The following is a 15,841-nucleotide window of genomic DNA, read 5'->3' on the forward strand; positions in this document are numbered from 1 at the left end:
GCCCCAACCACATGGTCCCGTTCATTCATCCCTGTCCCCTCCCTGCCCCGCGCAGTGACCAGGGGTCATGTGAAAACACCACCAGCTTCCTCCCCGTGAAGTTTATTTGCCTTATTCCTCTCCCGCAGATCAAAGGGCCCTGCCACAGCCCCGTGTCTGCTTCCTGCACCCCCGACACCCAGTTTGAGGGGCACTGAGCCCCCAGACAGCTCCACCAATATGAAAGCAACTTGATCTAAAGAGGCTTATGTCCCATCGAAACCTCGTTCTTTAATAGTCTTGTTGGCAAAAGGCCAGTTTAACAGATTGGATGGGTCTGATTCCCAACGAAAGGGGAGAAGGATGTTTTTCATTAGCAAAATTAAAATATAAAAATGATAACCTGCTTTTACTGTGTTTCTTGCTCACTGGGTACTTCTCCAGTCTTTGTTGCCCAGAGAGATGCTGCAGCCTCGCAGGTGGTGTGGGCCTCTCCTCCCTCACGGGCTCTCTGTGCAAACAGGTGTCCAAGAGCAAATCCACGTTCTGCATCCATCACCCCTCACGCCTAATAGGCTGAGTCCTGGCATAATAATTCCAAAAAAAGGCAATTTAATCTCTAAACTGTTTGTTTTTTGGTTTTTTTATTTTTTTATTCTCAATTATGACTCAGAGTTATAGTGGAGCCATAGTCAGTGGGGACGTAATTAAATATAATATTATGATTTGATCCTGCAAAGAATTGTGTAATCTAAGAAAAACACAGTGATTGTGGTTTATATACTGTTGCACTTGGGAGTCAGTTATTTCACTCGCAACGGGTAAAACTAAGCATCTGCAAGAGTTTATTTTGGTCTGGTTTTGGTGGGTGGGGGCATTTTTTTTTTTTAACGGAAGACACAGTTTTGATGAAAACACACTGTCCCAAAAATCCAAGCAGGGGTACATCACACAGGAGCCGTGGGAGTTTGCTTCGGTGTGGTCTGACTGAAGGAGAGAGGCATTAAATGGGGAAAAGGGCTGCTGCGAAACGTGTCCCTTTAGAGGAGTGAAAGCAGGTAAACTTTAAGGAAGTTTTAAATAGTATTAACTTCGGTTTGGCTGATAATCCCAATAATTGCTGAATCCCAAGTAGTTACAGCTGGTTTGGAGTACAGAGGGTCCCGGTCGACACACGTCCGTGTGTGTGAGGTGGGTCGGGGCTGCAGGGTCGCTGGTGCCCGGGCTGCTCACGGAGGGATGTGGGCCGAGGGGTGATGTATTTCGGGTCACTGATGCGGTGACATGTTTATACCACGATTACACATGTAGGACAGGAAGCGGATAGGAGTATGTCAGCCAAGTGTCATTCGTCCTGTGCTGTGTTTCGGGGCTGTTTACTGGATTTCTGCCTGCTGATTCTGTCATAGTGTCAGATGCTTTTGGCGCTCATTATTTTCCCTTTATGTTTATCATCCCCTTTACTCTTTCTCAAGCAGTTTGCAAGGCTTGCAGGTTGTCTGGCTTCCTGTCTCAAAGCGGTACAACTCTTCTATAAGGTTTTCAGTAGCTATCGATAATGATCGATGAGTATTTAATGGCATTTCCTCTCTGCAAATAACACCGTTCAGCTGGCTTTGTGCCTGCTATGACATGTGGCGTTACCACTTCTGTAAACACTATGGTGTAAATCTATTGAAACAGAGAATAAAATTAACCTAATCTCAAACTAGCTGAAAACAGAAAGGTGCCCCGAGCTTCCTAAGTTTTCTTCTCTTTAATTAACACAAATGAGAAAAAAAATACGCCTGTTCTGAATAAAATGGTTATTGCATTTGTGGCTGAAGGGCAACAAAGGTTGGACTTCAATTTTTGTGGTTGGAGATCTCATTAGATCACTTGTTCTCATAAAATCTTTTGCATCTCTGTCCACAAAAGCATGAGACCAGTCTGCTGCAGGATGGCCGGTGTCCTCGGCTGAGCCCGGCCGCAGCCCAGACGGGCCTCAGGCTGGGAACTGAAGGTTCATCCAACTCCTCTTCTGTGCCCATACAAACAAAACTTGCGGAGGTGCATGGCAGAGGCTGGCTTGGCATCGACTCTGGTTTTAATTACACCAGTGATTAGGAATTCATAGCCTGTGGTTTCCCAAGAACTGCTGCCCTGGCCAAGTTAGAGAAGGTCCGTGGTACCTGAGCTGCATTTAATGACAGTGGCTCCTCCCAGGATTGCTGTCCTGCTGCGCGCTTGCACGAAGCTTGGAAAAAAAAGGGTTTTTTTTAAAAAAATTGCACTCTTCAAGCAACACACACAATCCCCAAATGCCCTCTGCCTGCAGTTACAGCAGCCTCTGTGCGCATGCTTTCAGACACACGTTAATCATTGCTGTAGCTTTCGTTTAAATTAGTGGATGGGTTCCAGTGATGCCGTCTGACCGATACCTGCCAGTTTTATGTGTCCCTGTGGTTTCTGATGCTGTAAACGGAGACTCTCACATAGCGACACGGTCACAAGATGGTTTAAATCCATCTCAAAGTCATCTGGGCCTCGCGTACAGAGTACTGCAAGCGTGTTTTCCTTCTTCAGGGGAAGGTAAGGGAGAACGGCCCAAACTTTTGCCCCCTCATGCAAATCTTTTGTCACTGACCCCGTTTCGGCAAAGCAACTACGACTCTCAGAGCCTGGGGTTTGCGGAGATGAATGTGTGAAAACACAGCTTTAAGAGTTCAGGAAGCTTATACTGTTTCACTTGAGTGAAATCCCTCTAAATCTGCCTCTCCGGATTGAGATGTTTTAGATCCTGTAAATTCCGTTTCCTCAGTGAAATGAATGAGCAGCTGGTGCTGTAGCCAAGGACACGGATCTGCGGCGAGCGCTGCCCGACGGGGATGATTTTCTTGCTGCAGCTCACACAGAGCGAAGCCGGGGTCTGCAGGCTGCAGTTCGTAGTTCCCCGCTGCAAATAGTTAATTCTCTCAGACAGACTGAAAAGCTGCTTATTTGATGTCGGTTTAGTGCTACAAAGTCAACTGTAAATAGCCTTTCTTTGCGCTTGGATGTAGGGATAGTAATTAACCGCTTTGCCCAGTTTCCAACATAAAAAGAATCACCCGCCTCTCCCCTACCCTGCTGTGTCTGCGTGGTGGGCAGGAAGATAAAGGCCTCTCAAAAGGAGTTCTCCTTCCCAAGCCTGTGCCCCAGCGCTGATGTAACGATAGGAAGGATGTGACGGCACGGCTGCACAGGACGGGTACAATTTTAATTGCATTATGCACACACTGGTAGTTGGAGGTTGTTCCCACACTGGGTTATGTCACTAAATCTCCGTGGGCTGCGCTGGAGTTACGGAATCACTTCCAGCGGGGAAAGATCAAAACCGAATGACACAATAGGGGCATTTGTAAGTTAAAAAAAAATTATATAAATTAGTGTTGTCCCTGTGGCGATTGCCCGTTAACAAAGGCTGGTCGGTGATTCAAAAGCCAGCGTCGCTGCTGGCTGCCCACCGCCTGGCTGCAGGAGCCCTGTTCACCCCAAAACCCCAGGGCGGGCGGGTTCAGGCGCGCCGGCCAACTGTTTCCTCCGAACAAGTAACCAGCACTTCTCCCTTTCTCAAACCCGCTTTCTTCTGTTCCTCCTGCCATAGTGGTTTCTCTTTCCTCTGGCACGGGAATCCTTTATGAACCCAGCGTTTGGAAGTGATGGCAATGTCAGCGTTTCCGTGTGCCACGGGCATGGCGCTGCGCTCGCTCGCTTGCTCCCAGGGCCGCTTGCTCATGGGGAGCACAGAGCGTGGCAGGGTGGTGGGTTCGCTGCAGGTCACAGAAATGGGGTAAAACCGCTGGAGAAAGGGTGCGGAGAGCATCCCACTGCTGCTCCGGACACAGGGGACGGCAGCGGCTGCTCGCGGTGCGCCTGGGGCTGTGACGCTGCCTTGCTGATGGGGAAACCCAGCCCAACCGTGCTGGATTTTTTTTTTTTTAATTATTATTATTTATTTTCCTGATCACATGAAAAATATATTCACAAAGCACGTGACTGCGAGGTGCTCACCTGCTCAGCTCGACTCGTCAGAGCAGGTTCTGTCCCAGGCAGCCCTGAGCCCTGTTTCTGCAGGTGAGGGAGAAGCAGCCTCCCCCGGGCTAGGAGGGTGCTGGGGTGTTTCTTCCCTGTCTGAACGGCACTGCTCCTCCCAAACACACCTGGGCCCCTTTCCTGGCCACCTTCCCAAAGCACGTTTGCTGCCCCAAGCAGAACAGATCAAGTACGGGCTCATCACAAATCACTTTGGGATGCAGAACTCAAGATTAACTGTTGCAAAAGCCAGATGAGCTTTGGAGCTCAAAAATCAAATGTGATCAGGAACAGGGGTCAGTGACTGGGGTTACAGGTCCCAGGTGGAATAAGAGCATTCAGAGGCGCTGGGAACTTCGTTTGTCTGGGTAAAGTCACTCATGAGGATGGGATCGTGTTCTCAATGGATATGTTTAATCTTCATTGAAGATTTGATAACTAAGCGAAAGTAGGAGACCATAAGCAAGGTGAGTCTGTGAACCTTCCCCTTTCCTCGCTAGCACCTCTACTTAACTCTCCCGGGGATCCCAGCACACTTCTTGCACCTGGGCAGAAAACAAAGTGGATTTCTGCTTTCAAATGTATTTTCTGATATTATTTTCCCACTGCTGACATTTCCATCACTGTGGCATCCTCTGAGATGACCTGCAGCACACTTAAAATGAGTCACTAACAAGAATTACTTGCTTTTATTTAAAAAAAAAAAAAAAATTAATCCTTGCAGACTCCATGGTCACAGGAATCTCTAAGTTCTCCATGGAAATGTGCTGACCTCCCTGGGACAACAGCTTCCCTTGAGCAAGGGAAAAGTGAATTTCTACCTTCCAGTCATACTTATTTATTTAATGCAGCTGATGTGGTTATGAATGAAGGATTCGGGCACCTGTTCCAGGGATAGGATCTACTGTGTGGCAAAAACTTCAGGTTGGTGGGAAATAACAGCCCAGGTTGGGATTTAGCAGAAGGTAGCAGAACGTGGCACGAGCGGTCAGAAATCACAAGTGTACTGTGAGCATTTGGTTGAGATGAATGTTCTGATTTTTCCCCTGGGAGCAGACGGAATGAAGTGCAGTTTAAGTGGTTTCCCTGTAGGTTCCATGTAACTTTGGCTGCTGCAGGACGTTTCACCTCGCTGCAGAGGCAGATGCTGCCAGCAGCGCCCTGCTCGTGGCACTCGATGGTCCGCAGGGCCCCTGCCACCACCCCAGGCAGGGGAGGATGTTCCACGCACACCCACGGAGCCCCGTGCCCGTCGCTCTCCTCAAGCCAAATACCTCCCAGCAATTATAAGTGATTCTTAGTTCTGTATTGAAGCATTGTGTCTTTTCCGACAGATGAAAAGCTCGCTTCCCATGTCTCTAGAGCAAATTCTTCAAAACCTGGGTACTGATGTAAGTCAAACCTGATACATGTCAGAGAGCTGTAGAATCAGTAAAGGTGTGATCACACTTTCTTTGTTATCCATAGTATAACAGAAGTACTTTTGTCCCCGTGCTGTATAGGATCTGTCACAATACTTTTTATTTATTTTTTTAAATTGCAACCTTGACTCTCACGATCCTTTTGACGATGCTACAGACTCCACAGATGCCCCATACCTGGACAGACGTACAGAAGGGCCTGGCCCTGCTGCTCCCCGGGTGACACCTGCAGCCGAGCAGGGCAGGAGCACATGGCTGCGGCCAAGCATCCCCCCACGGCAGCGCAGCCACGAGCATCTTCCCAGCTTTCTGCTTGGCCGCGCAGGCGGATACAAAACCCAACTCGCAGGCTGATGTCGAGGGAGTTATTCTCAAGCATTCACTCTAAGAAACCAGCAGCCGTGGCAAACTGGGCGGCTGCCTTTGGAGGGAGAGGCTGTGTTTCTGGGAGCAGACAGTTTTAAGTGGGACTTGTTGAAATGCTTTTGCGCAAATAGCTCTTTTATCAGTATGTGTATCTCCCTCACTGAGCTCTCCCACTCTTTGTAGTTGGCTAGGAAAAATGTGTTTGTCAAGTTGCTTTTCGTAGCCTGATGGGGAGAAATATCGAGGGGAGAAATCAGCACTCCATCTCAGTTCATCCAAACATCATTGCAGCCACGTCGTCAGTGTTTTATCAGATGTGGAGATTTCTGGAAAGATGCTCAAGAGAAAATTACCCCATCCGGGTGCTGTTTCGTTTGCTGTGATCGTTGCAACCGTTCTAGGAGGGGCTGGTTGCGGTTGGGAGCTCTTGGGATGCGGCTACGACTGTACCCATCCAGCGGGATGCTGGGCCACGGGAGGGAGATGGCCCCGAACGTGGGCTCTGTGTCACTGCCACCGCTCCCTGCTGCCCCCCGCCATGTTCTAGCCTGATGAGGGGTGAGGTTAATTGTTCGCTGTGTTTATTTGCTTGTCCAAACTTAAAAACCTCCTCCGGAGTTGTGTGTGTGGGGTGCCCTGCTGTTTGCAGCCTGGCCTGCGCCGGCCTCCAGAGCTCACTTGGCACAAACAGGGGAAAAGGCTGCGAGAGGGTTGCCCTGACCTCGGGCGTAACCCAGACGCTGTTCCCAGGAGGAAAAAAGCTGGTGAGTGTTAGCATCAGTGATGCCTTTGTGTGGGAAGTTCAGGCCTCCCCACGGCAGCAAAGCCCCCCGGTTAGTCACTGGGTAGCTCTGCAAGCTGGAGTGAGGCCAGAGGACAAGGGGAAAGCAGAAAAGCTTTTTCTTTAAGATCCTGACCGCTGGTAAAGTGCTAAGTAGAGCTGTGGGGCTTAAGAGGAAACCTTAACTGTTTGGATCCCCTCCTCTGCTGCACCTGCTTGGCTTGTCCCTTGCAGGACTGGCCGATAGTGGAGACTCCCTGGCGGGGAGTTGATACTGGGCCGTGACTGTAAACACGAGTTAATTAAAACGCTGCTTGTGCCCTCAACACCCAGACACAAGTCCCCTGAGGACACCCTCGCCTTGTGGCCCAGGAGCAGCGAGCTGGGCGCCGGCTCCTCTTTCCAGTGGCCGTTTCCGTATACGCAAAGGAGAAAAGTAAGGCAACCTGTAGTGGCTGTGGTTGGAAAGATGCCCGATCGGCTGCTTGCCCTCTCCTTTCCCAGCCAGTAGCTCTTACTCCGTGAGCGACCGTACGTACAGCCGAGAGCTGCCCTCCCTGCGCTCCCCGCACAGCCGTGCTGGCGGGTGGGAAGGGAGTGAGCTGGGGAGGGCAGAGCCTTACCGTCCTGTGTCATGAAACTTGTCCCCTCGCCTGCCTCCTCCGCGCACAGCCCTCTTTTTACGGAAAAGGAGAAAAGAGGATTTTTGCTTCTAGATCCGGTGCTGTCGGAGCAGGTGTGGGGGCTGGGGGGGTCCCCAGCAGCCCCACTGTGTCTGAGGAGCCGAGGCTCCAGCCCTTCTCCTCTCGTGCCAGGATTGTGCCCTGCGGGGCTGCCCGTGGGGGAATGCCCTGGCACTTCTCCCTTCTGAGGGCCACCCATCTCCCCCGTGGGGCACCCCGAGGCGTTGTGTCTGGCGGAGGTGTGCAGGGTGGGGGCCCTGCGGCGGCGTGCTCTCAGCCTGATACCCCGGCATACCCTTATCCCTGCTCCGCAGTCCCTTGTTTTTAAGTGAGAACTGAAACTTTCCTTGGCTTGAATCACTTATAATCTACCCTGATGTAAATCATAAGGAACTCGAAGTTGAGAACGTGAAGCTGGCACAGAAGGCAGCGGGTGGTGTTTCGGAGCGTGTCCGCACAGCGTTTTGCACACAGAGGCACGTGGCCTTTGCCCCCCTCCATGTGAGCTGACGGCTTGTGGCCGGAGCTGGTGCTGTGCTGCCTGTCCCTGCCGAGGGCTGCGGCCACCACGCAGCCCCCAGCCTGCTCGGGGAAGGCCGAGCAAGCTCCTGGCAGCCCTGAGGGTACAGTCCTAGCTGGATCCCAGAGCTTGTCACAGCATCTGTCTGCTACAGATAACCGCAGCCGCGTCGCCTAACGTACGTTTGTGCTCAGTCGTGTTTTAGGAGCGAGCTGTCTGCTCCTGCTCGCCCTTCTGGGGATGTCTCCTCCTCTCTCCTGTCTCTTCCGCAGACGCTGCTCTTCCCAAGTTAAGGTGGTTGGTGGGAGCAGAGCGCTGCATTTGCAATGGCTGACCAGGGGAAAGCACGTTCTCCCTTCCCGAGCCGCAGAGCCCTGCGTTGCCCGTGCCCGTCCCGCGGCGTGACCTCACGGCGTCCTTCTGGCTCTTGCAGAGTTTGCCGTTTCTCTCGTGGAGAAGATGCAGGCTCAGGAAATCCTGCGGAGCCTGCGGCTCCCCGAGTTCGATGACCTCAGCCAGTTTTTCCGCAACCTGCCGGCCACCGCACTGGTGGGCATCGGTGCCTTCGCAGCCGTCGTTGCCTACTGGTTTGCCAGCCGGCCCCGGGCCGTGAAGCCGCCCTGCGACCTGCGGATGCAGTCGGAGGAAGTCGAGGTGAGGCCAGGGGCACCCCGGCGGGAGAGGCTGAGTCTCACCTGGGGTTTGCGTGCCTGGAAACGACCGCAGGGGATGCCAGGAGGGGCTTTTGTTTGTTTTGCGGGCGTCCCAACCTCATCCTGAAATCAGTCATGTAACGCGCTGTGCCAGGGATCACTTCACTCCTTAATTCACCTTTTTCTGTAAACTGGAAAACTAGAATACAGCCCATTAATTTATTCTCTTAGATTTTCAGTAACATTTTACTCTTAGCTTTACTGAACCATCCACCACCAAAAATTACAGGAGCTGCCATTGCGTGGGAGGAACCACCGAAAGGCAACAGCTGATAAGATCAAATCGGTTGGCACTTCTTGACTGGGCACAGTACTGTGTTTGCTGCTTCAAACTTTGTAATAATAAGAACAAGTAGATCTGAATCCGTGCTTACAGGCTGAGGAGATATTAATTTTCATGCTCGCAAAAGGTTTTAAAGTTTAATGAAGCTGCTCCATTTTAAAGAGCAGAAATATTTCTGAAAATTGTTTCCGCTTAAATTACTGTCTGAAAGCGTGATGAGAATTTTTAAAGCTTTTCGTGATGTCCCCTCTGAAACGTTATTGTCTTTAATTCCAACAACTTTTTAAAAGGTGGGAGGAATTTACATTTTCCAAGGCAGTTTCCCCCCGTGGTTAGGGCTTTAGCACGGGGTCCTCTGGCTCACAGCACAGTCCCGGTTTGGTCGCTCTCTCTGCCTGCCTCCCCTTGCCCACTCCTAAAACACCCCTACGGAACCCACGCACTGGGGTCTCTGCTTCAGTCTGTCCTTCGTGCTGGTCTAGATGTCCTTGAGAAGGTTCTTGTCCTGGGGACCTGTGGAGCCCAGAGCAGTCACTCCCCCCAGCACATCCCCACTCCGTTACTTGCAGATTTATAATTCCTCCTCAAATTTCCTGGGGAAATATCAACCCATCTCCCGTGGCAACGAGCCAGGTCAAGTGCTCCTCTCTGGGCGAGTGGTTCTCCGTGTTACTGGGGAGCTGAGGTGGACGTCCCACCTCTCCCGTACCTTTGGGTGTTGGGGCAGGAACACGGGGGTGGTCGCAGAGGTCTCTCCGGCACGTGAGGAGCATGTTGCTTTATGGCTCAGGGTTTCCCCATCTGCTGCCTGTCTGGCAGTGCTGATGACTGTGTCACGTCGTGTCATGTTGTGTCACACAGGGCCTGGATGGGGCACGCCGGTCGGTGATTGGGGACAGCCAGCAGCTGCTGACGCACTACTACGACGACGCCAGGACCATGTACGAGGTCTTCAGGAGGGGATTCAGCATCTCCGGTGAGAGCACGGTGACGAGGAGGCCTGGGAGCAGAGGGGGGCAGAGGTGGAGGACCAGATGATGTAGAGGCTCAAAGGCTTAGGGGAGCTCAGAGAGTGGAGAGGCTGAGAGAGTGTGGGAGCCCATAAAAATGTGTGGGGCTCAAATGGTGTAGAGGCCTGTTTGGACTCAAATACCAAAGGAGCGTCAGAGCCCACCAGAATGTGGGAAGCCACAAAACTGTAGAAGTCATGAGAGCGAGACGCTGGAAGAATGGGGGAGGTACAAATAGTGGAGAGACTGAAAAAGTGTAGGAGGCCTTAAGGGTGCTGGAGGCACAAAGAGTGTAGAAGCAAAGAAAGCGTGGGAACTGAAGGAGATATGATTGCTGAAGGAGAGAGGGAGGCTGAAAGAGTTTGGGAGGCCAAAAAAGTGCAGAGGTCCAGAGAGTGTAGAGCCTAAGAGAGCGTGGGAGGCCCCAAAACTATAGAGGACTATTATGTGTGGGAGGCCAAAAGAGTTTAGAGACCAAAAAGGTGTGGAAGGATCAAGAAGAGTGGGAGAACCCACAAGTGTTGAGGCCAAAGACTGGGAGGCCTCAGTGTTGAGGCCCAAAAGGTGTGGAAGCCCAACAAGCGTAGAGGTGGAAAAAGGTGTAGGAGGCCAAATGAGTGTTGAGGACGATAAAGATGTGGAAGCTGATGAGTTGTAGTGGCTGATAAAGGTGTGGGAAGGTGAAAAAGGTTTGGGAGGCTAATGAAGTGTAGAGGCTGAGAAATGTGTTGGAGGCCAGCGAGGTGGAGGTGCTGAAGAGGTGTGGGAGGCCAGCGAGGTGTAGAGGCTGAAAAAGTGTGGGAGGCCCATTGAGAGTTTAAAGGCCCAAGGACTGTAGAGTCTCCAAGGTTGTAGGAGGGCTGAGGACTGTAGAGGCCCAGAGAGTGTGAGGCCAGAAAGGTATGAAAGGTCAAAAGAGTGTATGAGGCCAAAATATTGTGGGAGGATGAAAAGGGGTGGGAAGAGGAGAACGTGTGGGTGGCCAAAGAAGTGAAGAGGCCCAAAAGCGTAAGAATCCACAAAAGTGTGGAAGATCAAATGAATTTAGCGGCCCAAAGAGCGGGGGTGCCAGAAGGATGTGGGAGGGGGGAAGGAATTGAGGGGACCACGGAGTGGGAGGCCCAGCAGGTGGACATCTGAGAGAACGGGGGGCCCAAAGATTGGGGGCCAAGAGAGTGAAGGGAGACCCAGAGATGGAGGCCCAGATAGAATTGGGGGCCTGAGGGGCAGAGGCCGGGGAAATGGAAGATCCAGCAAGTGGGAAGTTGAAGGAGTGGAGGCCGAGGAAGGAGGAGACCCAGCGAGAGCACGGGTGCTGCTGTTGGAGCATGGGGGTTATAATTAGGGTTACTATTTCCAACATGCATTATTTTGTCCTTAACACCATTTTAGTGTGCAGTCTCTTGGTGCCACGAGATCTTTTTGGTGCCACTGGCAGACAGCTTAACACCCTGAATTTTGCAGCATCAGCAAAGCTCATCATACATTATTCATTTCCAGAATGTTTATGAATACATTAAACGGGGCTGATCCCGGCATAGAACTTGGAACCCAACGGAACTCTTCCTCCCTTGCAAACGCAGATATTTATTTCTGCTTGTTGCTGCCTTTTCCATCCGCTTGCCTTTTATTCCACAACAGGGCAGGGGACTCTGCCAAAAGCTCTTAGGAAAGCTGAGTGTGGAGTATCAGTTTTATCGCCCTTACCCCATGATCAACGGTACCATCAAAGAGCTCTCACACGCGCGTGAGACATCATTCCCCACTCCAAAAAGCCACAGTGACTCTTCGTGCTTGGTCAGAACTATTTCTGTGCCCGCTGCTCGTGTCGCCCTGCCTTGTTGAACAGAGCAATTTCATTGTCAGATTATTCTTTTTGGTACCACCAAAAGCTTCAGCGGAATTGCAAATATTCCACCCCCCAGGAGAGGGGTAAATAACTGACCCGGTAGGTATGGAGGGATGGGTCTTGTGCAGGTAAGTACAGTTAGCAAATTAATTAAACTTTTCAAATATTCCTCCTGTCGTGTCGTGTCGTGTATTTTACCCTCTTTCAAAGCAAGCTGTGCTAAAAATATCAGTTTTCACTTTGAAGTGTTTAAATCAAAAGGTAGCGAAAGTAGCGGAAGGCGGTGTTTGGGATGAAAGCCATCATCAGACACGAACTCTTGCTCTACCTTCGGAGAAATGTCTTTTAATGAGGCTGTTCTGGGGCAAACTGCTGCTGTCCCCTCTGCAGCTCAGGGAGGAGGACTGAAGTGACTCCTTGGGAGGAACCAGCCGGTGGTCTCCCATCACCTGCACTCGAGTGTTGGATTTGATGGAGCTGGCTGTGAGCTCCGCCCCAGGAGCGAGAGCCAACCCCCATAACAACGGATTTACTCTTTGGGGGCTTTGCTGCATCCCCCAGTGTGGGGGGCAGCACGTTAACGCCTGGCGCTGCCCTCGTAACTCCGTTCTCTCTGCTTGTGTCTTCCAGAAAACGGCCCCTGCCTGGGGTTCAGGAAGCCCAAGCAGCCCTACCAGTGGTTGTCCTACAAGGAGGTGAGCTGGATCGACACCCCCGCCGAGCCCTCTGCCCCTGCTCGGCAGGAGAAGGGGTGTCACGGCGCCTGCTGGTGACACACACACACACACACACACACACACACTAGCCCGGGAGGTGGCTAACGCGCCGTGCGAGGGCTCGTGGTTTCCCCAGCTGGGCACGTCCCGGCTTTATCATTGAATCATGGAATTATATAGGTGTGTTGGCTTGTGCGGGTTGGCTCAGCGCCGTTATCTCACTCCTGACAGTGGATTGACACGCTCAGAGACACAGGGTATTGCCAACCAGAGGTCAACTGCCGGTCAACTACTGATGGCTTGTGATAATGTAAAAAACGGGGCTTTTAGAAAGTAAATACAATAATTTGAGAGCGTAAATTAAGCCTTCACCTAGTTTGATATTGCTTATTTTCCTCCTTTTTTATGTATTTTTTTTTCCTCTGCAAATTCCAGGTGGCTGAAAGAGCAGAAGCTCTGGGTTCAGGCCTTCTTCAGCAGGGCTGCAAGCCATCCACGAAGCAGTTCATCGGTGTCTTCGCTCAAAACCGTCCAGAGGTGAGAATTTAAGTTCAGACTGATGCCATGCTAATAACGCTCCTGACTTGTGAGCTTGCTTTATACATGAAGCACATTCTCAAGCGCGTTAAATCTGCTCCCACGGCCCCTTTCTCACCTTCATGCTTCAACGTCCTCCTGCAGTGGATCATTTCCGAGCTGGCTTGCTACACCTACTCCATGGTGGTGGTTCCCCTCTACGACACCTTAGGCCCTGGAGCCATTCGTTACATCGTCAACACAGGTAACACCAAAATTCTCAGAGACCGGTTTTGTTGCTCAGAATGGTTTGTTTTCTGCTTTCCAAAAGATGGGTGATTTCACTCGCTGAGTGTCTTGAAGTCACTTAGAGAGGTTTCTGGGGAGCTGCCTGTCCCCGTGCTGCATTTCCCACGTGCCCGGTCGTGCACAGCCGTGGATGGGGCTGCTTTGGCTGCAGGAATTACTCCACGGCCACCCACTCCTCTGCTGCTTCGTATTTTGCCTCCTAGATTTTTTAGCCCACATGGTGAGCAATTTTAGTAGTTTTGAACCGAATCCCAGAATAATTGTAGATGTCAGCTACAGCTTCGGCATTCATTTAGGTTGGCTGAAATTGCAGTAATTTTCTAAGAGAAATGTATGTTAGATTCTAGGATTTCTGATGTTAGCCTGAAGTGAATATCAGAACCGGTAATGCTAGTTAGGAGCCAGTAGCCAGTCTTGCATTAAAAAAGATTCGCTGTAGACGGCTCGTTTGGCTGCTTTTCTTCCAGCTGACATTTCCACGGTCATTTGTGACAAACCTGAAAAAGCCAGAATACTCCTCGACCACGTGGAGAGGAGAGAAACGCCGGGTCTGAGCTCCATCATCCTGATGGACCCGTTTGAGAAGGAGCTGACGGAGAGAGGGAGGCACTGTGGAGTTCGCATCCAGACCATGCAGGAGGTGGAGGTAAGTTTGCTCCCCCTCTCCTTTTACTCTATTTTGTAGTTTCTGTAAAAAAGACAGTTAAAATATGCAGAGACTTGTGAGCTGGAGGGCAGATTCAGTGTCTGGAAATAGCACAAAAAAGCAGCTTGTGGCTGATAATGCTGATGCTCAGTGCAGTTGCCTCTCTGTTATTCCTTGTTGGTAGGGGAGCCAACGTTTCAAGCCTGCCTGCTCAAATATAATCTCAGCTGCTATTTAAGCCTGGGAAGGGGGGTTGCTGTTCGAGACACTGTCCTCCTACGTGTAAGCCTACAGCCTTACACTTTTATGAAACAGCCTGGATCCAGCCCAACCAACTCAAGCACCACTTGAGCTCCAAGGATGGCATTGCAGTTAACGCAAGAAACTTTGGATAGGACAGATGACCTAAGTGTTAGCCACAGATTTTTTGGCTCTATATCAGACTCTTCCATAGTGGTTTGCAGATTATTAGCAAGTGGGTTACACCGCAGGAATGAAAGTGGGAATCATTTTTGTTGCTTTAATCTCTTTCAGGACTGTGGCCGTGAGAGTCGACACGTGCCTGTGGTGAGTGTTGGCACGCTGCTTTTCCCACTTAGAATTGCAGCTGGCTGTGTTACACTTATTTCACCGGCAAGAGAGGGGAGGGTTTGCTCTGGGCAGAAGGAAGCCCGTGTGGTTTTTGGGGCAGTGCCTGGCGACCCTCGCCACGGGGGAGGCAGTGGAGGAGCCCGGGACTGGCGATACCATCCACTGGACACGTGGGGTGTTTGCTTCATACCCTCTGCCTGGGCCACTTCACTGAGATAGTCCATCCATCCTGAACGTGTTCACGGGACAGTAATTAAGTGCCGTTGTTAAGCCACACTAATTCCACTACCTCACCCAGGTGGCACTGGGGGGAATGTGTTTGCACCCCTTGGCTTTCTGTTGGGGTTTCTAGAGCTCAGAAACACAACTTGGCAGTACCTCTCCGGGATATATTTTGAAAATTGCATTGATGTTTTTCACTGGCTGTTCATACTCATGCAAAACTTTCCGAAGCAGCCTCTGATTTTTGGGGGGGGGCTGCTTATTTATTCTATTTGTGACCCAAAATAGCATAGACATGCAGTGGTGCTGAGAGTACAGAGATAGTACTGGAAAGGGGAGAAATTGGCAGCTTGGGAAAGTTGCCCCATTGTGGATAATCAGACATTTCCAGAATTTATCTGGAACTCAGTAAATTATCTCAAATTTTCCCCCACACCTACGGGTATAGATGGTGTTTTTGAAAGACAAATACTCCATCAAAGTCTGCTTGCACTAAAGCGTGCCCTTAATGCAGCTGGAGCAAAGCATTTAGGGAGGAGCAGAGTCTGCATCAACTGAAGAAACCCGATAAAAAAGAGTTTTATGATGGTCTTTTATACCTGCCAAGGGGAATGAAAGCTTTTTATGGCAGAGCTGAAATATAACTGGTTTGATCTTTAGGTTTATACAGTGACAACGGTCTGCCAGTGACCCTCCTGCATTTGACTGATGTGATTTTCTTATTCTCCTTGTGTATTTCTAGCCTCCTCGACCAGAAGATCTATCAATTGTCTGTTTTACTAGTGGCACTACAGGTAAAAGAAATGGCATTTTAATCTTGAAATGTTAGAATAGATTATCAAATTAATTCATAATACCGCCTCAATATGTACAAACTTGCTGTTACACCGATACGGCAATGATATTTCTTTGCGTTTTTACTATTTAAGAGTATGTACGTATATACGTTTCGGTAGATTGCAAATTAAAAATAATACGTTAGTTTTTCACTTGAATTCCCTGACATAGGTTTTGGCAGTGCAGTTTTCCAGTTGCCTGGAAATCTGCCCTGTTTCTGCTCCCCGTTTTGCAGTGTAGTTGTGAAGAAGCACTTGATTGATTGGTATTTATCTTCTGCATGTGTGTGGTTGGAGGTTTTTTTGTGTTTTTTTGTGGTTTGTTTTTTTTTTTTTTTTAAAAAAAA

The 15,841-nt window shown here is 50.3% G+C and overlaps 1 protein-coding gene across 1 annotated transcript in view; it reads left to right on the top strand.

Moving 5' to 3' along the window:
* The window catches only part of ACSL6 (acyl-CoA synthetase long chain family member 6), a 53,908-nt gene that overhangs the window by 13,518 nt on the left and 24,549 nt on the right, over positions 1-15,841 (top strand). Inside the window, exons 2-9 of the mRNA XM_026857919.1 lie at positions 8,237-8,457; positions 9,661-9,775; positions 12,289-12,353; positions 12,810-12,911; positions 13,056-13,155; positions 13,667-13,845; positions 14,380-14,412; positions 15,401-15,452. Of these exons, the coding sequence (XP_026713720.1) occupies positions 8,237-8,457; positions 9,661-9,775; positions 12,289-12,353; positions 12,810-12,911; positions 13,056-13,155; positions 13,667-13,845; positions 14,380-14,412; positions 15,401-15,452 (867 nt within the window). The remainder of the gene's footprint in view (positions 1-8,236; positions 8,458-9,660; positions 9,776-12,288; positions 12,354-12,809; positions 12,912-13,055; positions 13,156-13,666; positions 13,846-14,379; positions 14,413-15,400; positions 15,453-15,841) is intronic.

This window comes from Athene cunicularia, assembly GCF_003259725.1.
Source record: "Athene cunicularia isolate RWA chromosome 13 unlocalized genomic scaffold, athCun1 chr13_part1, whole genome shotgun sequence".
NCBI classification, from domain to species: domain Eukaryota; kingdom Metazoa; phylum Chordata; class Aves; order Strigiformes; family Strigidae; genus Athene; species Athene cunicularia.